The 26339-nt window shown below is 37.1% G+C and overlaps 1 protein-coding gene across 2 annotated transcripts in view; it reads left to right on the forward strand.

Annotated features, from left to right (window-relative positions):
* The window catches only part of LOC113230092 (rho GTPase-activating protein conundrum), a 117344-nt gene that overhangs the window by 8052 nt on the left and 82953 nt on the right, over nucleotides 1-26339 (forward strand). For both annotated transcript variants that reach the window (XM_026463848.1, XM_026463849.1), the window contains exon 2: nucleotides 18445-18589. In XM_026463848.1, the coding sequence (XP_026319633.1) occupies nucleotides 18445-18589 (145 nt within the window). The remainder of the gene's footprint in view (nucleotides 1-18444; nucleotides 18590-26339) is intronic.

Here is a 26339-nt window from a genome sequence, read left to right on the forward strand (position 1 = left end):
CCTATTCACACATTTTCAGCATGAGGTAACTTTTAACAATCGTAACACCGGTAACCTCGAATTTTTTTTCTAACCCATAACACCTCTGAAGTAGTTTTAAAAACAGACTACGAATAATAAAGAGATATAAGACTTATAAATAACGACTAAAAACATCGGCACCCAAAAACTCGAGAGAAAATAAAGCAAATTGCGTCATTCAACCTTAACTAGTCGCAGTCTATTTGTCTCCAAACAATCGCAGTGTCGCAAGCGCAACTCCGCTGCGCCCCGGCCGCCGCCGGCGCAGATCGCGTGCGTGCCCAATCGCGGCGACAATAACTGATAGTGCGTGTGAGATAACACTACGTCAATATTACGGTTGTAAACCTCGATTATATTATATTATTTATACCTTGGACAAGTAATTCTTTGTTCATTGTAGTAATAGATTCATCTACAACCTGCACAATGCCGGGAAGGCCTTTAATACTTTAAATAAAATTGAAAGTTACGTTAATATGAATTCGCAAAAATGGTAAAAAATTTTGATAGATTTTAATCGATTGCGGTGAATCAAATTGATTGAACGCATTTCAATGACGTCACAGTTGCCATAATTGAAATTATTTAAATTTGGTTGCATTCTTAACGGCAATTAAAATTGTTGCCTAGAGAAATTTCTATTGAAACTGACCACGAAAGATGTCGGGGGATTATATTGCACTCTCAATAAAAGTTTAAAAAAAGTGTTACTTGCCAAAGACAAAGTATTTATTGCTTCCACGTGGTCTGTGCTTACACTATGGAAACCAATTATTTTTTTCCATCCTCTAAGGGTCTATGCTTCCACTTGTTACACAGAACTTAAAATTTAAATAATATGCATGAGCTTGTTAGGACGCCGCAATTAAAAGTACAATAATTTAAAAATAAACAATAAGAACATAAAACCAACAATATTTAAAAAGTGTATATATAGAATACCTTTGTAATGAAAATGTCTTTTATTAGACAATAAGTTAAGATATGAAGATAAGGTGCAATAAAAGTTTAAATAGTAAAACGTAAGACTAGGATAAAATTATAGGAATAAAATTGGGTCCCCGCGGCAAGGTGCCCAAGATTGCAGCGTTCCCCCTTTGTATGGCTATTCTAATGCGTTAGGCAAGGCAGCTGACAGTATACTAATTTTTTGTATAAAATTTTGTACACATGAATCGGGACCCCCAGTTTCAAAATTTATTTAGATTTTAAATTTATTAAGATATCTGTGACGTAGACGCCACGTAGTTTAACCTTAACGTGGGTACTGACAGGCGTTACGGGGCGTAATGTACCATTCGCATCGAGCATGATACGTATAAATTTTTTGTAAATAGAATTAGTAACTTTCTGAATATAACAGACGTCTAAGTAACAGAATTTATTAATACGCTAAATTAGCTTACGCTAACGACGACTGCTTATAAATATCTTTTGACCGTCTGATTTTATGGCCCGTGAGTGTGTTATTTAGTTTTCAAACGAAAGTTTTGAATCTAATGCGTATTAGGTAACGCGGTTTATACATAATTGTGTATATAACGTATAATACGTAAAGCATAGCGGAATGTAATTACATAAGTACTATGTAATATTATGATTAGTAGCGTCCTATTTACTTTACGATAAAAATGATTGAACTGCAGATTTTTATAAGACTTCAAATTACAGGCACATGGGACTTGTCAACTTATGTTCCAGGGTGACGAGCGCAGTAACTGTGCTTTTTAGATATTTGTGACTTAAAGGCCTGATTGGCACTGCATTAGTAGCAGTAGAGTTCGTCAAGGGTAGTAGCGTCCAGGCACGAACAAGTCGTGCGCCTATATATAATATAATCGACACGCCCATTCATAGCAATTTGCAGTTCCACTTAGGGATTTAAATCGCAAAGATCTGAGGGGCACTGTTACAGTATCCGGCACTCTGAGACATAAGTTGACAAATCCTATGCGCCAGTAAGTTCGCCAGCACCATTACCCTTAAAATTGGGACACGGTAATTGAAAAAAAAAACAATATTGCTTGGCGGCAGAAATTGGCAGTACTTGGACGATTTTTTTTATGGGTTCTGTCGGACACGGCAAATGAGAGCGAGGTTGAAATCTGAATACAGTAACGCTCTTTTGTTTTTTTTCCGAAATGTGGTGGTATTTTTGTGAGGCCGATTTAGCACATACAGATCTTAGCTCTCATTTAATCAGTTTTACCGACAAGCGAAAGCCACGTTAATTGGAGTTAAACCATTCTACATTCAATCAAGTCTTCTATACATCGCAGTACGTGGAAAATAGAAGCAAACTGTACAAAGATAACAACATCTACGTACGTGCGTGATAGTGTACCCACAAATATTCCACGAGCTTTAGGAACAATGGCAATCTAATAACAGACTCTTTGTTCTTACTTGAAACAAGAAAATTGTGTGGACGGACTGTAAGGACAAACTTCAAGAAAAAGCTTTTAGTTCCTTGGTGTTAATAATATACTTACATGGCTTGTATAAGAAATACGCTAAATGTAGATAAATAAAAAAAACAGAAATTTTCTATTAAAAAAAAGCATGACAGTAATGCTGTATCAATGATGATGCTGTACGCAATATGTGCTCTCGCTCCCTGTCGTGCTAGCCGTACAGGATATAGAGGTGGATGCTTCGATGGTATATTCATGTAGAAAGAATAAATATTGGTAGATTAATGGCACAAATTTATAAACCGAATGGGATGTAGGCGTGAGGAGAAGTACACCTCGGCGTAGTATCTCAATCAGATTAGTGATGTCCCTAAAAAAGGCCGTGTTAAAAGCACCAAGAATAAACGGGCACTAACGAAGACATTGATAGGACTGGAAGAGGCGAAGGAGGTTTGTCAGGAGAGTGGTAGGTGGAGATCCATAGCCTCTGCCGACATCAGCGGCAGACAGGCGTGATGATATGGATGCAGTAATTTTGTACATTTAGTAGCAGTAGAGCTCCTTGTGAAAGAGTTTGTCGATGGAAGTACTGCCACCTTACCTATTTCTACCGTCAAGCAGTAATGTTCACACTACTGCGTTCCGGTTACGACGGGCAAGGGTGCTGGTGAGATTACAGGCACATGGGGCTTGTCAACTTTTGTCTCAGGGTGTTGGGCGCAGTGGCAGTGCCCCTCAGATCTTTGTGATTTAAAGCTCTGAGTGGCACTGCAACTGTTATGGACAGGCGTTCGGTTACCACCAGGCACACGACTTGTTCGTCTCGTCACTTAGCATTATAAAGAGAGCGAGTACACACGGAGACTTTTAGCAGCGATACAAACGCGCGAATTCATTAGACACTATTGTCAACGCGCGACTGCGTCGATGCCTTCGCTTATGTTGAATCATTAAAAACGTGCATCGCATTTGCATCGTGTTTACTTCGCGATAAGCGACTGCATCGCGAGTGAATCGCTGCAGCGGCGTTGCTAAAAGTCGACATGTGTTGTGGCTCTTAGATTTTCGCGATTATTACACGTTGGGAATTAAATTAAATTCGCGCCCATGGCCCCGGCTGGCCCATGCTGACATGGTATAATTATTTTAAGTTTGCGAGTCGTCATGTAAAATTACTTATTGTACACCATACTGTCGTATGTTTATTGTTCAACATAATAATGTTTACTTCTATTCAAATTAGTGGATAATTATTTTCCCCGAGTTGGTTTTTGTAACGTCGGTTAACTGGGGTGTGACGCTTTCGTTTTCTTTCAGATTATAATTCCACGCTTTTAATGTTGTTTCACTACAGTGAAACGTAAGCGAATGTTTGTGAACACCGCTGTTGTGTACTGCCATCATTATCACAAAAGACGTAATCACCTTTTTAAGCGAATTTGAGTTATTAACATGCCTGGAATTTGCGAAACGGGACGTAAAACCTACAAGCGGTCTTTTGTGTGTCATTTAGGCTATGGTTGATGGTTGAAATGTGTTTATATGTAATCCATGCCATGTAACGTCTTTTTATATTTCTTAGTGTAAAATAAATTAGTATTATTATTACGTATCCATATGCCTAATGCGGACTCTAGTCTTTCGCTTAAGGTCTCTTTTACACTGCTCCGTGACACGGAACGCTGTGCGGAGTGGTGTTTTTAACGTTGTACCGAAGTATCTCGGTTTGTATAGAATACACGCGCCGTATAACGCTTATCCGTGCGGGAGTAAAGACTAGTAGCTCGGTCTTTATAGGGAGCAATCCCTATGTGGCACTGGGCCGCAATACCATACAATAAGTATATAATATAATTGAGAGATAAGTTTAAGGAAATTAACATTCTTACACTAGCCTCACAGTACATTTATGAAAATGTAATTTAATTTAAAAGGAATAGTAATTTCTTTATGAAAAATAGTGACAGACATAACATTAATAGGAGGAATAGAAATAAACTAGCTTTTCTTGATAGTCGTCTTCACAAAGTCAAAAAATCATTTAAGGGGCAATGTATACGCTTCTATAACAAGATTCCAGTTGATATACAAAATTTGCCTTTCACGAGGTTTAAAACTATAGTGAAACAAAAACTTTATACTAAAGGTTATTATACAACTTCTGCGTACTTGGATGACAAAAATCCGTGGTAGTAACCCGTTTAGCTCATGGAGGTAGTCTCGATCTCTGATGTTTCAAACAAAAAAAAAAATATTGTAAATGTTATTTACAAAGAGCAACCCCTAGAGTTTCTTGCTCATTCTTCTCAGGGGAATCTGCCTTACGAATGAGCGGTAGAGTTTAACCATTGTGACGATTTCAAGTGTAATAATGCTTACCTATGAAATAAAGATTATTTCGAATTTGAATTTGAATAAGTGTCGATGCATATCAGACACCTTTGGATGGCGCGGAGCAGTGTGTTAATCGCCAGAATGTATACTACCGCAACTCGTATAGAAATTTTTCCCGTACCAATACGGTGCATTTTGCTTGGATCTAGCGGCAGGGACACTGGGTTTATTTCAGATTTTTTTTTAATAGTAAAAGCCGTTTGAAAAACGTATATCGTATGTTATACTTATTCTATTTAGTTCAGTTGATATTAAAAAAAAAATTGGTAAGATATACGATTAGAGATAGTACGGTTTTCTTGTAACATTTCCAGATAAGTCTGTTTTTATTTTCTTTCGTGGATATTTTTAGGAATCGTCTTTTCACACCGTATTGTAATGAGTGTATCCTCAATTTTACTATATATTATTTCCAAAATGTTTGACTCAACACTTCAATGTTATGCCTCTTATGGTTACGTTTTATACCAGCCCATAGTTCAATTAAAAAGAAGGAGCTACGTTAATTATGTTGCAAAAACTCTCATTAGCCGAGAATTCCCATTTCTACAGGACATGATAAGCGTTATCAATTTCCTTGCAATGTGGAGCATAGTGGTGTAAACCGGATGGATTGTGCAATGTTACCATGTCACATCGAGCAACAGCGCCACATGCTGTGCACACCACACATACCTGTTTAATTGCATAAAACGCGGGTGTTATGAAATTGTGTACTATATACGGTCAACCTCTCAGGACTATATTTATAACATCACAAACAACTTTTGATACATGAATTTCATTGACTTACAATTATATGGACGCCGGGTCCGCGCTAAAAAGTGTCCGAACTTATAGGGCGTTAAGATCGTATACAGAGCGTCATTCACGCTCTAGTCTTCGTTTGTTCGACTGACAGCGAAGCAAGCAAAATTAGACAGTACTGCGATGACATTACAATTTAAATTCAACGTTTTAGCTTTTTCATATTCCTGTACATGTCACTACGTTTAAATAGGTTGACTTGGGACATTTTTTTCGTGGTTTTTGTATTAGACCCGCCGTCCATTTATTTGTAAGTCAATGATGAATTTTCAAAATATAATAAATGAAGAAAATGTATCATAGATTTCACACAGATGGCGCTACGGGAAAAGTCGTTAAAACCCAAAAACAAAGAGCTGGGAGCTCAGTTGGGAGAGTGTCGGCACGGTATGCTGAAGACGCTGGTTCGAATCCAACCGCGTCGAAGTTTTTTCGTTTTTAATATTCGACTTTTGTATTAATAATTATAACAAATTTCCCAAAAATAAACTTTAAAGGTTTTGCTGTACTATCTGACACTTCTTAGATCCGGGGCCTTACCATGAACTCTTATTACGATACAGTTTAGGACCTAAAATGAATTGTCTCACGACAAACGCTATAGTAGAAGTGTATGTCACCATCCCGCTTTTTTGTAGCTTCGAACCTATACTGAGCTGTAATAAGAGTGCATGGTAAGGCCCCTGTACCTATTTGGTAGTAGGTAGTATAGTATCGAAATTCAAACGCGCAAGCATTCTCCCCGACGTCCTCCACCCCGCTCCTGCGTTTTGCACCATACCGCGCAGAGTTTATTACTGTTTAGAGTTATTTATTTAATGTTAATTTTTGTACAAAAGTAAAATCGGATAAAGTATTCAAAGCCTTGGAACAAAAGTTGCCGTTTATGATGTTAATTAAAATACTAAATTTTACAAATAACCCTGTAAAACAGCACATTACGGATTTTTTTTAGGATAACAGAGAATTTGCACGAAAGACTGACACAACCATACCATACAAAGCGAAAGATAGGTCACTGTAGGTCGCTATAGTCGTCAGTCGCGATAGACGCTAACGAATCACTTCTACTGTATTTGTTGTTCTGTACAGCGAGCCAAGTGGTACTGTAAAAAGCAGTCAGCGGAAATACACAGCTAGACTTTAAAAAAACATAAGCTAGATCTATGAACATCGCTGTCTATTCTCAACAACAGCGGGTATCATTTTTCTATGTTGCTACCATTTTTATAACACCCCTTTTTAATTACAGCGAGATTATGGCACCGGCGTAATTAACCCATGCCGACGACTCGTTAAACGCATAATTGGTCTTTATGGTGTCGTAATTCAGCCTCTATGCGGGATAAATACCGCGCGGGAGTCTAGAAAGGGGTTTTTCTTCAGATATACTCACAAATGCGGCTTGTTACATTTATTTTTATTACGCGAATAAAATTTTTCTGGCTCCATTATTTATTGTAACTGAATGCTGTACAAACTTTAAATAACAATACGTTTTAATTACATTGGTTAGTAATTTTGATACAACATTCATATCGTCGCGCTTGTGTTTAGGCTGGTATTTTTAAGGGCATATGAACGAAATATGTGCGCTGAGGTCTACCTCTTTCCCATGTTTGCATCCACATTTAGAAACAAAGAAAGAAAATTACAGATACATAGGACTTGTCAACTTATGTCTGAGTGGCAGCCGAAGGAGCAGTTATATTTGATCTGTGCAGTGATACGACGTATGAAACTCACTACTAAACATTGTATTTGACCGGTTAACCAAATGACAGCTGAAGTTTGTTTACTTTCAGTTAATTACCTAATACTTTATATTTGACCCATAAAAAAGCAATGCCTACCAAAATACACCGTAACATTAGGGGTGTAATGTCAAGAGACCAAGATGCTGCATTTGATTGATTTGGACTTAAAAAAGATCTTGAATAGTATTATAGCTAAGGCCCAATTTATATTCATACAATTTAATGTCAATTTTTGTAACGAAATTGTACATGGCATAATGAACGTTATATCAATTGTGTAATGTACAAACTAAATACGATACAGTAGCTGCGGAAATTCCCGAGACTACCTGAGAATTCTTTCAAAGACTCGCGACGTATTTTTTTTAAATATAATACCAAGTAACTCAGACACTCAGAGCTTTAAATAGCAAAGAACTGAGGGACACTACCACTGCGCCTGTAACTATGAGACGTAAGGTAAAAATCCCATATGACCAGAACACTGTAATGCTGACATTACTGCTTGGCGGCAGAAATGGCTAAGGTGGCAGTACTTCCCTGGACGAACACTTTCATAAAGAGCCTTTTTTGGCGCGTATCTAGTTTACACGGTACAAAATTGACATTAAGGTTCATTATGCTATGGTTATTGAGCCCAAGTGCTTAATGATGTTTGTTAGAAGGCGGAAATTTTGACATCCCTCTAATGATACGTAACTATAGATGCGTGATTTTAAGATGCAAGATTACAGTGAATATCAAGGTGTAACTGTGATGGAAATGTGCACTGCGAAGGATAATTTAATTCGCATTACAACGGTATAAACAACACTATGATAATGCATATCATATTACGGAAGGGCGTAGGAAAAAATACCTTTATTTCACATGTAAGCAAATTACCATATCTTCAAATCACCATATTGATTAAACTTTACCATTCATTCTTAAGGCAGATTCTCATGAGAAGAATAAGTAAGAAACTTTAGAGTTTGCACTTTGTAAAGTAGTTTTGGGAAGTACTGCTTCCTTACCTATTGCTGCAGTTAAGTAGTAATGTAAGCATAACTGCGTTCCGGTTTTGAAGGATAAGGGTGCTGGTGAAATTACAAGCACATGAGACTTATCAACCTGTCTCAGGGCGACGGGCGCAGTGGCAGTGCCCTCAGTTCTTTGCGATTTAAAGCTCTGAGTGCCACTGCAACTGTTATGGACAGGCATGCAGCTTACCATTAGGCGCACGACTTGTTTGTCCCGTCACATGATATTACATAAATAAAAGTTAAATCACTGGCCACATAATATACTAAAACGTTTAATTAACGAAACTGTTGTTATGATAATTCAACTATTTTTAAGGGATCCTTTAAATATGTCCATATGAGCATAATATTAATTATAGGCGTGATATAACTACAACTTACAACTAAGACCATATAACCAGTTGCGCTCTGTGAACATACGTTAAGCATTAATAATATGCATCGTCATCCTTATCACATGATTGGTGAGGGTTTTAAGCGCAGGCGCATCGAAGCGAGAGCGCGTGACGTCATCAACATTCTTTTGTCTTCCCTTTTCCATTTTTATGACTTTAACATCCGCCTTGAAGAGAAATAACTCAAAAATTTCTCTATCAGCTTATACGGTATGCTGGATGGTATTGAGATGATAATTACCAATAAGTTTATATTTATGAGACAGCAAGGTGGATAAGGAAACTTTACATAAATATTTCCACATTTATACAAAGAAAGACAAAGAAACAATAAAGACAGAGGTGAAAGAAGTAAAAATATAATAGAAATAAAAAAGATATGACGCTGACCCAACAATAATGTAGTCATTGACAACTTCGATGGCACAATGATTTGCATTGCAGGCGCTGGATGAGAAGTTCCTAGGTTCGATTCCTGGTTCTTTAAGTAGCAGTAGAGATCCTTGTGAAAGAGTTCATCCAGAGCAGTACTGATAACATTGAACATTGCTGTGTCGGTTTTGAAGGTGCGGGTGAAATTACAGGCACATGGGACTTTTCAACTTCCATCTCAGGGCCACGTATACAGTAGCTATGCTATGCTACTCAAATTTCCGTGATTTGAAGCTCTGAGTGTCACTGCAACTGTTATGGACAGGCATGTCGCTTACCACCAGGCGCACGACTTGTTCATCTCGTCACTTGGTAACATATACAAATATTCAAAAAAGAAAGGTCTTTTAGGAAATGAAACATGAAACATGAAACCATGGGCCCTCAACAATCGCGAAAACCTAAGAACTCAATAATAATAATAATAATAATAATAAGTTAAGCAAATTATACTTGAAATCATTGACTTACAATTATATGGACGTCGGGTCCGCGCTAAAAAGTGTCCGAACTTATAGGGCGTTAAAATCGTATACAGAGCGTCATTCACGCTTTAGTCTTCGTTTGTTCGACTGACAGCGAAGCAAGCAAAATTAGACAGTACTGCGATGACATTACAATTTAAATTCAACGTTATAGCTTTTTCATATTCCTTGACATGTCACTACGTTTAAATAGGTTGACTTGGGACATTTTTTTCATGGTTTTTGTATTAGACCCGTCGTCCATTTATTTGTAAGTCAATGATTCTATGCGTTATTATTCTAAGCATTGCCCCTTAAATGAATTTGAGACTGTATTAGGACGATTAACAAGAACATCTATTGTTTTTTATTCCTCGTATTATTATGTCTGTCACTATTTTTCATAAAAAAAATTTATGTTAGTCTGAACATAAATAACATTTTCAATAAAAACTACATTTCTTTGCCTGAGTAAAATTCACATTGTTAAGAGCGCTTACAGCAAACATTAAAATAATGAGTGTGTAAAAAGTCCCGCTAATACCTGCAAATATTGCAAAATGCCACATTTCCTTTCTTTGTGACGTGTTTCTTTAAATTGTCATTAAGCAACTTCCTCACAGGCCAACTTGTTTGTCGCTCAACAATCACATTTAAATTAGAAACAAGTTTGTTTGTTGTGGGCGCAGGAAGCTATTTGGTGTATAGAGGAAGAGAGCTATTTTTATTAAAGAATTGGACATTCTTAATGTAGCCCATTAAACTTAAGGTTATTCCACCTACCACTCCTTCTTGGGTATCCTGTCCAGTCATTAAAAGACTTGAATTTGTCCTTAAAATACGTTCACGGTTTAATTAATTTATTTTTTGTCTTTTTCGCTTTGCATGTTCCACTCGCATAGGTTTGTTTTCGTACACTCGTTTATGAGTTTAAAAAAAAGATATTTAGTTTTTATTTGACTTCCAAAAAAATTGAGTTTATTTTTAAGAATTAAAGAAGGCACGCCGATGGTCGCTTCAAATCTTTTTGTATATTTTTACATAGTCTTTTTGCAGTTTAATTTTAGTTTGACATTCTAAATTTAAATATAGTTGTTTTTGGCGCCTTTTATTCATTTGTCATTGTAATTAATGTCCTTTCATGCTCGTGCGTATTCTTTTGTCTCGCTATTCCCAGCGATATTGTCAGGAATAGTGCAATTACGCGTAACTAGCATTGGTTATGAGTCTCCATTTTAGTAATTTAGTCGCCAAATCAAATTCGTTTAAATGTTATGGCAACCAAATTAGCGTGATTTACGGGAATCTATTGTTATCAGTCCATAGACAACAGAAATTAATGCTGACTGTGCAAAAACGAAAGTTAAATCCCTCTCCAGTGAAAATTGGTCGAATAGACGAAACTAGTGTATTATTACGTTGCGAATTTTCAACGCAACTTGCATGAAAATATTTCATGAACACTATGTGAATATTTGCCTTTACGATAAGATAATAGAATTGCGTTTGCGTCTGCAACAAAGGAACCGATGTGACTCTGAAAATAAGTCTGTCTATACCACTATTTTTATCTGCAATAATAACGAAAAAGTATACAGTATACTTATTATAGACCACGAAGCGAATCGAATATACAGAAAAATCTACAATGGAGTGAACAAGCATATTGTCCTCAAGTTGCCTACGTCAATGACATGAATCATCTTTTAAAACAGACAACATCGAACTGAATATCGGCACTTTGACCTATATAATAAAGACGAGATCACATTTTGCAAATAGTGTAGCGATGTGGTTATTTTGGTGTTTTTTTTTATAATATCAAATGACGGGACGGACAAGTCGTGCGCCTAAGCTACACGCCTGTCCATAGCAGTTGAAGTGCCACTCAGAGCTTTAAATCGCAAAGATCTAAGGGGCACTGCCACTACGCCCGTCACCCTGAGACTAGAGTTGACAAGTCCCATGTGCCTGTAATTTCTCCAGCGCCTTTACCCTTCAAAATCGGAGCTCAGTAATGCGGACATTACAGCTTGGCGTCAGAAATAGGTAAGGTGGCAGTACTGCCCTGGACGAATTCTTTCATATGAGCTACAGTTACTTAAAATAAAATATTAAAAAGTTGATGAAATTAATTGACATTGAGGCAGTCTGCTAACAGGAGATGGCACTGAGGTCGTGTAAGGGATAAGTATATATGGTCGTGTAAGGCATAAGTGTTCGAAGAAACTTTTATTCTTGTGAGTCCGTACAATGTACTATCAGCAAACTCGACCCAGTCCCACCTTAAGGGTTCTTTTTTCGTGCAGGCAAGGGTCGTGGCCACTGTTTCCTGCAAACTGCTTGTTCTTGTCAACCAAACGTGATTAAGGACTAGATCAATTTTTCTGCGTGTTTCTTAACCTTTTACATGGAGCCCTAAAGGGTCCTTGTAATTAATGCCGGGGGTCCATGGCAAGCCTACCTAACGAAATGGATTAATATGAAAATTAGAATGCAATATGTTGTGAGTAAATAGGTAGTGTGCGTGTGACTTTGAATCGCGCCCTTTAACGGCCATCCATTATTACAACGAGCGAGACACGCGTCAATGCAACCCGCCAGTTTCTCTCCTTCTTCATCGTTTCGGAAAGGGTCCGTGGACTCTGAAATTTTGAGACGGGGTCCATGACTAGAAAAAGGTTAAGAACCCCTGTTTTGTTTAAGTTGAAAAGGTTGTAAACTACTAATGTGCCGTGACCAGGATCACGGCAATAAAATACGATACTTCGGTCTACAAAAATTTATTTGATAGTTTGAAGGAAGAGAAGGAAAGAAAGTCCCAAAAGGGCCGAGTTATACATAATTACAGGTTGGTATTAACATTAAAATTGGCATATGATTAGGGTGAGAACTGGTAAAAGGATGAAAATTAGAAGCAATTGAAAATTACAGCCGAACTGCTCGCTACCGCGATTGAGCAGGGAGTGACGACTTAACGAAACAAAAAGACAATGGCGAAGGAATTAAAGAATTATTCAAAATTTGAAAACAAGTTGCCGGCAACCAGAGAAAAAGTGATAAAAACGTGAGTTGACGATGTAAGGAGGTCACATAATCACAAAATATTATAGCAAAATAAGAAACGGGGTTAACCACAATCTCAGCTTGCAAACAAATATAGTTTGATACAGGGACAGCGTCAAGTTTGCTGGTTGTACTTTAGGGGAACTGCCACCGTAACTATTTTTGCTGCCAAGCAGTAATGTGAGTATTACTGCGTTCCGGTTTTGAATAAGGATGCTGGTTAATCTACAGGCCCATGGCTTGTCAACATAGTGTCTCAGGTAGACGGACGCAGTGGCAGTGGCGCTCAGATCTTCGCATTTTAAAAATCTAAGTGGTATTGCAACAGCTATGGCTGCAAAAATAATAATTATGGTTTATGGACATTGACTTACAAATAAATGGACGACGGGTCTAATACAAAAACCACGAAAAAAATGTCCCAAGGCAACCTATTTAAACGTAGTGACATGTAAAGGAATATGAAAAAGCTAAAACGTTGAATTTTAATTGTAATGTCATCGAAGTACTGTCTAATTTTGCTTGCTTCGCTGTAAGGCGAACAAACGAAGACTAAAGCGTGAATGACGCTCTGTATACGATTTTAACGCCCTATAAGTTCGGACACTTTTTAGCGCGGACCCGACGTCCATATAATTGTAAGTCAATGTTTATGGAGCACTTTGTAAGTAATGAAATTCAACTCGTATCAACGATAAAGAACATTATGTGCTCTTTGACGTATGCCGTCTGACGTCATCGGATAAGCATTGTTTGATGGGGTATGTCATGGGCGTGGTTGTTATCTAGCATACGTGCAGTTTTAGGAATCTATACGTATGGAAGTAATGGGAATAAAGATAAAAACGTTACATTTATTTCCACTAGTTCCATGAACGGAACTTTTGGGAATAAACATCTTTCGATACCTCCAATGACCTCTACGCCAACTTAATCTTTGGACCTGTTCTGTTTTTAATTTTCTTTATTTTTTTTCTTAAATGTTTCGTTTTTCTTTCTAATTTTGTTTTTTGTTTCTTTATTTTTTTTCACAAAATGGACCCTTGCAATTTTTAGTAACATTTTCACTTAGAATAGGTTAGTATACAGAACACAACAACACAACATAACATAATATTAATTTAATGTACTTTATAAAAATAGGTTTGATTTGCCCAACCCAATACATTAAAATTGGACAATCAAGTCTGCTTACAACCATTTTTAGCAGTTGCTGTACTTCTGACACGAGTCATAAGCGATACACTTTGAAGTCCCATAGGGTCGAAAAAAATTTTGTATGTGTTATCTTTGTATCCAAAAGTATTGGAGTCATTTCACAAAATCTCAATATATTACAATGTAGTTATGTAAATAGGCAGCTATGTAAATGCCACTGTGACAGCTACAAAATCAAAGCTTCAGGGATATTATATTCAATCTTTTCTACACACTTACTGCTCAGTTAAACAGAAACCAATTTGTTACATATGAAAGGTTCAGTCAACCGTGACCATGGGACCTGTAAAAGGCCCGAAACGTCGGTTTGTTTGAAAAAACAAATATACGCGATTTAAATCCGGAAAAATAGTTTCATTTCCTATGTGTAACAATCGCGAAAACCTAAGAACTCGATATATAAAAGGTTGTAAACCACTAATGTGCCGTGACCAGGATCACGGCAATAAAATAGGATACTTCGGTCCATAAAAAAATATTCCATAGTTAAAAGGTAAAGAGAGGCTGTAACAAGAAAGGGTATATAAAAAACAAGTACAACGCACTCCCTACTTAATACTAAACGTGAGACAGACTTACCACGAAAGGGCCGAGTTATACCTACAGAATTACAGATTGGTATTAACATTAATATTGGCTCATGATTTAGGTTGAGAACTGGTAAAATGATCAAAATTAGACGCAATTAAAAATTACACAGAACTGCTCGCTACAGCGATTGAGCAGGAGACGACGGAACGAAACAAAATGAGGTGAGGCAAAGGAATTAAAGAACGATTCAAAATTTGAAAACAAGGGGCCAGGAACTAGAGAAAAGGTAATAAAAAGGTGGGATGACGATGTAAGGAGGCCACATCGTCACACATAGTGCTACCATCATAGACTGATATCCAACTTCAAAGATTTTAATCCATTAACAACAAATCATTTCGAAACAATTGACAGTCGTCAAGGTCTTACACTTGTAACGATAGATAGAGGTTGGCTATTTGTCATAATATGGCAAAGTCGCTAAACAAGTCTCGTAACATCGCCTTGGTGGTAATTGTCAAAGTAGGCCACAATAAAATTAAACATTTAGTTTCAAGTGTATGCTACTTATGAGCGATGAAAACTCAAATTGATTGCAGAATTCCTGTGGAGCATTACGAATATTTGCTCATATAGAATTTGAATGAAGTCACGTTATGAAATTAAAAGATTGTTTAATTATAGAATTAGATATATAGAAAGTCTATCAAGTGAACTAAATTTACTATTTGAAATGAATTCCGTCAACCAATAATGTGCATTATTGCGTTCCGGCTTAGAAGGGTGCTAGTGAAAATACAGGCACCTTAGACTTGTCGACTTATGTTTACGTAAAAGCGTTTCGCTTACCACCAAGACTTGCCTAAAATTATTAAAGATTCCTTCTTATACGGAGATACAATTATATAGACCGGAAAACAGTCACTTTCGTGCACCAGTTACAGTAGCTACGTCGTTACACGATATAATCGTAGCAAGTTGTATATAAGTGTAATAACCCAGTGTCGCAATGAGAACGCACATTGTACTCCAGTGCCCTATATATTAAAGATTAACCAACGTTATTTCATAAAGCCGACGTTGCTCATCTGCATGACAATCAAAAATTCCCATTGTTTCTAATTTTTCTAAATACGCTCGTTTTGGTAGCAATTATTTACGGTTCGGACATTTTTAATGTACATTTTTTTAGTGTTATGTTTGGTACGCGGTGGTAATTCATTGGGAGATCGGTTTCTTCTCAATTAAGCAGTCAATGTTTCAATTCAAATGCATATGACTTAATTTACATTGCCGCGGAACTTACTAGGAGGAATTACCGCAATCCGAACCCGAAACTATACAAATTTAGAAAACTCGGATTCCACTTCCGATGTCGCTTGTGCACTAAGAGTCGTATTCCAGAACTATACTCAATGCTCAAGTCAGGACTTGAGTATGATTTAAAGCACTAGAAATTATACTCAAGTCCTTGCCATTAGCGTCGTATTTCCAGTGCTTGAAATCATACTCAAGTCTGCTCAAATCCTGACTTGAGCATTGAGTACAGTTCTGGAATACGACCCTAGGTCCATTTCGAAATGTCACTTGTATGAAGTACACCGAGAGATAAAATGATCCCTGTGACATTTCGGATCGTCATTTCTCGGGTTCGGAACTGACACGAATCGGACGTAATCCGCAAACGCTCCAAGGGTAAAACTGCAGGCACATGGGACTTGTCAACTTATGTCTTAGGGTGCAGCGGCAGCGCCTCTCAGATCTGATTTAAAGCTCTGAGTGACACTGCAAGTATAATGGACAGGCGTGTAGATTACCACCAGGCGCACGACTTGTTAATACCGTCACATAGTATTATAATTTTGTTGTAAATGCTGTCACCGGTCGATGTGGCTATTGGAGGGAACCTATACTGAACCTACGTCCATAGTGACACTATTATAATGTTCTTCTGATTTAGTGTTTCAATTATTTGTGGATGGTGGCATGGTACCACTGAATTAGGAGTGCAGTAGTATTTATTGAAATCCGAGAACTGTTTATGTAATCTATGGTAGTTAACGGTTTCTTTTTCTTATAATATCAAGTGACGGCACGAACATGTCGTGCGCCTGATGGCAAGCTATACGCAGAGCTTTAAATCGCAAAGATCTAAGGGGCACTGCCACTGCGCCGGTCGCCCTGAGACTTGAGTTGACAAGTCCCACGTACCTGTAACTTCACCAGCACCCTTACCCTTCAAAACCAGAACACGGTAATGCTGGGTAATAAGTCCTTACCTATAGTACTACCACCTTTGGTAGTACTGCCCTGAACGAAATCTTTCATAAAGATCTTTACTGTTGCTAAACGGTGTTGGTTATTCATTAAGTCTCTATTTGTTAGAGTTATTTAATACCCGTAATGTGTAACTGTTTGTTGACCCAATAAAAAAATAAAAGGACAAAAAAAGACCCCGCAAGGAGTCATGCTCAATACCTAATGACACGTAAAATTGCGCGGATTGTATTGTTCACTTGATCACAAGTATATTAGTTACCAATTCTTTTTTAAGCATTTTTATTGTTAAGGAAAATTCCATTGTTGAGACGACTTTGAAAGAAAGCAGTTTCTATAATGACTATAAACCATATAACCTCTACCGTTTAGATATGGTAGGTACTATTATAGTGTGTTTCCATTTCAGACGTTTAAAATAATGATTTTTTTTATTATATGACAATTATTGTACAATCGATGTCTTAAGAGCACTTTCTTAAGCATTCAACAGAAAAATGCAAACGAATTCTAGCTTTTTGGTTGAAATTTGTATTTATGTAATGTAATTAAACATCAAACTGGCTTCAAAAGTTTCTTAAAACATCATTCACTAATCACGCAATAAGGAAATCATAGCAAATTCAATTTCAAGGTTGTTTTTTTAAACACCTTTCCCCACACGGATCTACACAGAGCCAAGTAGACGGGATCGAGTATCTTAGAGTATCGACTGTACCCCCACGACTGCATCCCCATTAGAAAAACAATATATCAAGAAAACAATTAATAGAATCCAAAGAGATACTACCTAACGAAACATGTATACAAAATCTTCGCAGCACTACTTGTTGGCACAGACAAAACGGATTGAAACCACCCAGTGGCAGTGGAGCTCCTTGTGAAAGAGTTCGTCCAGGGAAGTACTGCCACCTTACCTACTTCTGCCGCCAAGCAGTAATGTCAGTATTACTGTGTACCGGTTTTGAACAGTAATGGTGCTGGTGAAATTACAGGCATATCAGACTTGTCAACTTATGTCTCAGGGTGACGGCGGCAGTGGGAGTGCCCCTCAGATCTTTGCGATTTAAAGCTCAGAGTGGCACTGCAACTGTTATGGACAGGCGTGTAGCTTACCATGAGGCGCACGACTTGTTCGTCCCGTCACTTGGTATTATAAAAAAAACTAGGTAAATAATAGGAAATGAAACTATTTTTCCGAATTTAAATCGCTTATATTTGTTTTTCAAACCAACGTTTCGGGGCCTTTACAGATCCCACGGTGACGGTTGACTGAGGTGGTACACTCATCAACCAGTTATGTCTAATATTAAAATATTAAAGTAATCCACCCTATTTTTTCACTCTAGTTACAAAAGTTATTAATTAAATACCTTATTTTTAATTTTACAAAGAAACATTTAAATTTACGCTACATTACGTTTTACAAATTATTTTATTTTTTTCGAAACGTTTGAAAAAACGAATATACGCGATTTAAATCCGGAAAAATTATTTCATTTCCTCTATGTAACAAACGCGAGAACCTAAGAACTGTATAGGTAAATAATATAGTGCAGATTTTTGAAATTTCTTATCAAAGCTATGCTCCAAGATGTTCACCGTCTCAAGACATTTTATCATAATTTTTATTGTCGTAGGAGTCGCCGGATGTCCGCATGGCGCTGCCGCTGCCGCGCTCACCGGACCCCGCGGCGCTGGCTGCCTACTGGGCCGAATATGAGGACTTGTGCCGCCAGATCAGCAACGCGCACAACCAAGACGACGACGACAATCATTATGAAGGTAGGCTCAGTTACATTCTTCTTCTTTGGCCTGGCCTTATATAGCATTTCTTTTGGAGTTGGCCCTCTTAGTCCGCGCGTGTCACTCCGGGCTCTTTTGCCTAAGCTCTACACCCAAGGGTCTACATCCATAGTCTTCATGTCTCTTTGGACCGTTCGAAGTGGTCTGGGGCCTGTCTGATCATCTTTTGGCGGTTTCAGTTTCTTCAAGATCTTTTGGTCATATGGTTATCGTCCCTACGCACTACGTGGCTATAGCAACGTAATCGGTTTCCCCTCGGTTCTCCGTTTGTCACTCGGATATACATGTTTCTTGCATCGCTTTAAAACGTTCACAACACACTTCGCCTAAACTGATACGCAATTATGTCTAAAACAACAAACATAAATGTTTCCATTGTGATTGTTTTGTTTTATCTTTAGCGCTAAAGTCTAGATAAGCAAATTAATATCGTTCTATCAGTGTTAATAATTTGAGAACTGGATCTATGGAATATGGATCTAGATTAAACAATAATTCACCTTAACAATAATTATGGATTAGATAATTTAGCGAAGTACATTCTGAAAAGCATGGATTGTTATTATTTATACAATGATCAAACTAACACAAAGGTTTATTTTTTTGATCCGACTCGAATTCGAACCCACGACTGTTTGCCAGACCGGAGCTTACCTTCAGTCCCCGTGGCAAGGTGCACAAGATGCTGCTTCCCTTTGTATGGCTCTGCTAATGTGTTGGGCAAGGTAGCTGCCAGCCCTTGGATTTCCCAGACAGTATAATAATTTTTTGGATCAAATTTTATACACATGAACCGAGACCCCCAGTTTCAAAATTTATTAAGATTTCTGTGACGTAGACGCTATGTACTTTAACCTTAAGGTGGGTACTGACCGGCGTTACGGGGCGTAATGTACCATTCGCATCGAGCTTGATACGTTACGCCGCGTATTAAAATTCGTGTACCTCGCTCGTTTCGAACTCTTCAAGATGTTCCCGGGTTCCATAAAACAGGTTCTTCACTATGTTTGTCTATGAAATACATAGTTTTCTCCTTGTCCCACTCCGTCTATGTAACAACAAATAATCACAAGTAATAAAAGGCTCGAAATACAGAATATCGACATTTGTGCTCGCTGCGACGCCGACATAGGATTCGTCAATAAACCAACAGCGGGGTAGAGCAATCGCAGCGAGAATTGAGCGGCTCGTTTACCCGTACTGAGTGCACAAACGCTCGCTGTGTAACACGTTACATTATGCCCCGTAACGCCGGTCAGTACCCACCTTTAGACTATGGAAACGATACCACTAGGTGTGCGATCTCACACATATAAGCATGTCACCAAAGTGTAAATATAAGTACACAAAAAAGTAATATATTAAATAACAATTCACACATATCCTTTATATTCAATGTTCTTTATTTGCATTCCGCAATAGCGTATGTTAAGTAGTAAAAGAATCACAACATGCAACTTTTCTGGCACAACAACTTTTACTTCAAAGGAAAAGAACAATAGTAGGCTGTTTTTAACTGTTCCTTATGGTTAGCACCTTTCGATCGGAAATTCATTAATATTTTTTTTTTAACAATAAATTTTTTAGTATTTTTTTCAAATATTTTATCAGCACTTTCGTTTTTTATTTGTTATAAATTTTTGTGGACATGACTTATGGGCTAGGATGTAGAGGTAATCTAGATCTCTAAGTAGAATCAATCTAGTTTTGTGTCGTTATACATATTTTGTCCAGATATCTAATAAGATAACAAACGTAAATATACTAAAGGTTACACAGGTCACAATCACAAAAATTACACGGCTTCTGCGTTATTCGATGACAAAAATCCGTGGTAGTGTCCCGTTTAGCTCTTGCAGTTATTCTCGATCTAAGATGTTTGAAATAAACATTGTAAATGATAAATGTATTCAAATGTATATTTACTTACAAAGAGCAACCCTCGCAGATTGTCGCTCATTCTTCTCAGAAGAATCTGTCTTAAGAATTAGTAGCAGAGTTTCAAATGATGAAGACGATTTGAATTTTTAAATATACCAATCAGCAAATTGTACTAAACGTACATCTAAAAATCGTTGTAATCCAAGTATCACAGATTAAAATTTCATTATATAAGTACTATTTAGTTTGTTTTACCCAAATTGTTCTTTATCTCGCGCCACCGAGGTCGTAAGAACTCTATTTCACGAACGTCACGTTTAAGTATAGAATATTTATTTAGATCTGCTTTTGAATATTGTAATACGGGTACCGATACAGGTGGATAAAAGGCATTAGTCATACTACTAACTATTGTGTTATCCATTCACTAAAATTATTTACGCAGATGCTTAACAAATTTCAGAAAACAATGGATCGCTTCAGAACAAATGAATAGGTTATAAGAAGTAAAAAGTGTTAAAAAAATATTTTGCCGAAACAATTATTACATCACTGTTAAAAGAAAATACTTTAGAAATACATATATGAGGCTCTTTCCAGTTATTTGTAGAGTCCGGGCGTTGGGACACCGCGAACTGGTTTCGTCGTAAACCAAGGCCGAGCAACACCTAAATGTCATTCGTTAATGGCTTTTTTTCTCTATGCTATACCATCTTAATGCGTAAAGAAGTTTATTGAACGTAGTCTTGCAAAGATGCGATGGAAGGGAAGGGGAGAAATTTGGTGCAACGGGAAATTCGGGAAGGATTTTGCTAGTATAAAAAAAAAATGTTTTCTACGCACTTTATTCTGTTAATTATAATTAAAAAAAACCATATCACAAAGGCGCTCTTTTTAGTTCTGAATCAAAATTCTATTATCTGTGGTAATAAAAATGGAAGTAAATTAATTAATTTGCTACTCCGCGAGGCCGGTGAAGGTTAAATCGTGAATAGTTGCTGCGCTTGCGTTGATTATTTTTATGCATTTAATTTTCCCACCCTCCCCTCCGAAAAAATTAATAAAATAAATAAGACGGTTGTCGGTGACGTTGTTGTGCAAATGCAGTCACAGACGCCACCACCAAAACTATACTCGATCTATTTTTTTTTACCATTTATTCCCATTTTAAAATAATAAATAACGCACACACTCAACATAGGGGCTATGTTGGCTCAACACTAGATAAACCCTGTGTCGCGGGTGCCATGGACACACACATAGACAACCACAAATTACACCCAAACTCACGAGAGAAATAATTGTAGGCCATACAACTATTTCTCCCGGCCCGGGAATCGAACCTGGGACCTCTGCGTGGCAGTCCGGCATGGTATCCGTTCGGCTACGGAGGCAGTTATGTTAGTATAATGTAACGTGGCCGTTTAAAAGTGTGTGAAACATGGTGACGGCAGACTGTAATGCGCCCGAAACGTGAAAAATTGTTTAATGCTTTAAAACCTAAGTAATCGATAACCATTATTGTTATTTATTATTAATACAACACTATTTAACTTAATTCCCAATTCCTTTTTACGCCGCTAAACAATAAATGCGTGTACTCGGCAGTTTTTTACTAGTTTTAGTTTACTACTCATAAAATTAATAATTATGTTTATAATAATATATTAATCTGCTGATTGATGCCGCTTGTTTTTGCTTTGGTACCTGTCTTCCAAGTATTTTCTTCACGATTACTCATCCAATATACAATAAATAAATAAAATAAACAATCATCGAAAATTCCGTCTAACCATCTATTCTTTTAACACGTACTCAATGCATATATGTTTATTAATAACTAATAAAACGGGTCTTTATTTCACAGGTTAACAAATTACATGTGAAAATAGTCAAACTTACAATCTAAGGAACAGCACTAGGCTTTTTTCTGTTATTTAACTAAAGTTTTTATTGTTTAGCGGTAATGCCAGCTCCATCGTTACAGACTATCGTACTTGTTTTTACTACTTACCTATCTATTTTTAAGTAACTTAAGTAATAATAAGTTATAAAATTTTTTTTTATTGAATTGATATTCAATTATTTTTTATGTGAAATTACTCCACTAGTTTGTTATGAAGCATTTCTTTATAAACCAGCTGTGATTGTGAAACGCGTAAATTAGGTAAACAATGTTGTACGCGCAAATATGGGCGGAAGATTGTTATTACTTTGAATACTTGACGCATGATTGTGGTCATGAATGTTCATTCATCATACGCTTCTTACTTTCGCTACAGCAACACGAAACACTACGTAGCCAATAAAAAAAAACAGAGTTTGTCAGATTGCAATTCATTTTTTTACGTTACATGAAAACTAATTCGATGTCAAAACAAAGCGATTCAAAATATTGTTTATCAAAGAACAATCTAACAAATAGAAATACATATTGATAACATATTATAACTGAATTCCGTTGTATTAATAGATTTAGACATTATTTTTTTAATGAAGTGACTTCGCGTTTGTGCTCTGTTTATATAACAATTATTACCTTTTAAAGTGTTGGTTTTATTCAAAGAATTAATAAATTTGTTGCGGTTCAAAAAGAAAATATCACTGTCTTTAAATTTGTCCTCGTAAGTAAGCACAATTCAGCGCAAAACAGTGTATTTCGCGAAGTTTGGGCAGGTACACACCATTGCAAGCGGTCAACTCAGGACAATCCAACACAGAGTTAACTACGTCAAATAGAAACTACATATCTGATAATAGACGCGAGTGAATCCAGCTGGAAAAAATTGAGTCTATCGGGGTAGTCATCGTACCTTTTGAGGCGGTAGTTTAATCTACGTGTGAAATAATTCTGCATGGACTCCAATTGAGCTTTGTGAGTCACATATGGACATTGTTATCATAATTCCGATCGTGCATGGAGTACTGCTGCCACCTTTGGGATGGCTCTGCGACAAATCAACTGGCCACTTTGGATTCAATTGACAACCGTGCCAAGAGGCTTATAGGTGACTCGGAATTAGTGGAGGCGAAGCTGCAGAGCCTTGAACACCGCCGTAAAATTGCCTGCTTACCGGTATTTTACAGGATATATCACGGAGAGTGTGCGATGGAATTACACGATTTAATTCCGCCTTCTCCTTTCCATCACCGTGGGACTAGGCGTAGGTTTGGGTTCCACCCCTATATTGTGGATATTCCAAAGATTCGCACAAAGCGTTACGCTTCCACATTTATTTGGCGAACGGCTATGGAGTGGAATTCCTCTAAATATATCCATAATTGTATATAACTCTCATACAGGTTCTCTGCCAAGGATCTTTCTCGATTACTTAAACCACCTGTCACGCACAACTGTTTGGCTTTGTTCATCCGTCACGAGCCCGAGTTACGAAACGGTACTTCCAGGTTATTCACGTATCGCTTCGAAGATAATAGTTTGAATGATACGGCAAATAACGCATTTAGGGTGTAAGAGGGTATAAAACAACAGGAAGTTATCCTGTTTAAATGCAGCTTAATACGATAGGCAATCATCACACTAATTAATTTGGTTTGAACCGGTCAGAAAAAAAAATTATGTTCATGCAATAATAAACATGGAAATAAATCTTTTTTCTGATCGGCTTAATGGAATTCCGAGAAGACAAGTATGGTAACTCTTTAATACTACTTTCAGTGTTGTTGATGTGTACAGAAAAAGAATGTTAACTGACGTTGTTACTTTTACGTGAAGTTATTTAATGTTTTCGTCCATACCATTGACGCTTTCTACAATAGCTTCAGAATTATGCAGCTAATTGTTGTTAAACTATTGGAATTTGCTCTGATATTCTTTATAGCTTCATGGCTCATCATTTCATAAGAATTTGCTGAAAGCCAAACTTCACTGCGTTAAATAATTAGTTTGACTAAAAAAAATAAAGCAAGAAGAGAATGTAACAAACAACATTAACAGCGCTGAGATAGCTTTGATAAATTGTGAACATTATGAAAATTGTTAAACTGAAATTGGCGTTTCGACGTTACTCGAACTGGATGCATTCGACTGTTAAGAATTTAGCCAATGTTGCAGTTATGACAATGACGACAATCGCTCAACGATTGCACGTCTAGATTACTGGATTGTTGTACTGAGAGAAATGCTTATTGCATTTTAAGTTCTTTTCTATGAAAGTTGTTAAAATTACCTGCAATCGAGGTAAGTCCTAACCAGTGAAACGATATCTATAACCTTGACAGTTATTTCTCTGAACAATCGTTATCATCAATTGATGATAGTCCAAATCGATTTGGCTCTTCACTGCGGCGGTGCGTCAGCACAGGGCCGCATTCCTTGACAGGTTTTGTTGAGAAAACCGGACATTTCGCCGGAGAAACGATTGCCGCCACATCTCGATATGCTGCCAACGTAACCCTTTCTATCTCGCCTCTTACCGGCTTTACCACACTTAGCATTTGGGAAATCTACTCTGCGTGTAGAACGTGTGTTTTGCTTCATTGTTTAAGTGTTTTTATAGTAACGTTTTTGTTTAGCAACTTAACATCTTTAAGCGAAACGGTTGATATAAAACCAGTGGTATCTAAATACCAGTTTCAAATATTTACTTTCTTAAATGACATCAATAGAAAATGAAATACCTGCCACACAAAACAACTGTAGATAAGATATATTTAAAACAACGATAAAATTGGAACTAAGCTAGTACCACGAAAGATGCTAATCACACAAACAAAGTAATGAACATAACATTTAATTATCAAGCTGTTTTTTATAACAAGAATAAAAGCATTTAATACTTAACAGTACTTAGTATTACGTGAGATAGCATAGATAAAAAGTGTGCCTAATGCTGAGTGCATTCCAAGTACGTTCATTCATGGGCGAGTGGTATAACCAGTGGTCAAATAACGGGAGACCGGATCATTGAGGGCCGTAACAAGAAGACGAAATGATTAGTTTGCGAGCGCTTGTAAAAATGAATCACAACAAATGAAAAAAAAGAAGTACCTACTACAAGAAGTATTGGTTTGTAACAATACGCTTGTTAGTTGGTTTGTGGCAAGATCATTGCGATTTAAAAACTAAAGAATTACAAGGACAATAATTTTAGATTTTGGTAAAATTTCTGGATATATATGGTACGTTTCGTGGTTCCTAGGAAGAGAGTTGGAAATATAGAAGATTATTTTTGTGTGTTTTATTGGTTATGTTTTTAATGTTTGGAATTAGGATCTATAACAATCACGTAACGAACTGTTCAGCCATGAAAAAAGTAATAGCAATGTGTTTAATTACATTCTGAACTTACTGGCCGCTCGGTAAAATTAAAACTGTGGCCCTAATTTGAAATTCAAATTGTTAATTGATGTTTACTCTAGCATGAAAACGCATGCGTCCACCGATCGGCCAATGGGGCGTTCGTCGCGGGCCCGTTACATCGGAATGAGATTCTCTGCGCTAACGGAACCTGCGCTTGCGACTGTCGCGATAATTTGATATGTTGATCTCTCAGACGAGTTTAGTTGCAGGTCACAAGGTCGTGCCCGCCTTTCTAGTTGATTTGCTTTTGCTAATTAAGTATTCTCAATATCTGAATTATTTTCGCTTCCTTTATCGTGTTGCGCCATATTCTCGTTACGTAAATGTGTGACGATGCTGACCTGCTTCGTCGTCATCCCTTCTTTTTGTCACCCTCTTTAGTGGTTTCTGGCCACTTACTTTTAAAATTTTGAATCGTTCTCGATTTTGCTTTTCCTTCACTATTCTTAAGTCGGTTCGTGTCGTCGTCACTCCCTTCAAAATTCTCAAAACGTGAGGACGTGCCCATAAATCACTAGCCTTACT

This window comes from Hyposmocoma kahamanoa, unplaced genomic scaffold (genome assembly GCF_003589595.1).
Source record: "Hyposmocoma kahamanoa isolate Upper Pololo Valley unplaced genomic scaffold, ASM358959v1 63, whole genome shotgun sequence".
In the NCBI taxonomy this organism is placed as follows: Eukaryota; Metazoa; Arthropoda; class Insecta; order Lepidoptera; family Cosmopterigidae; genus Hyposmocoma; species Hyposmocoma kahamanoa.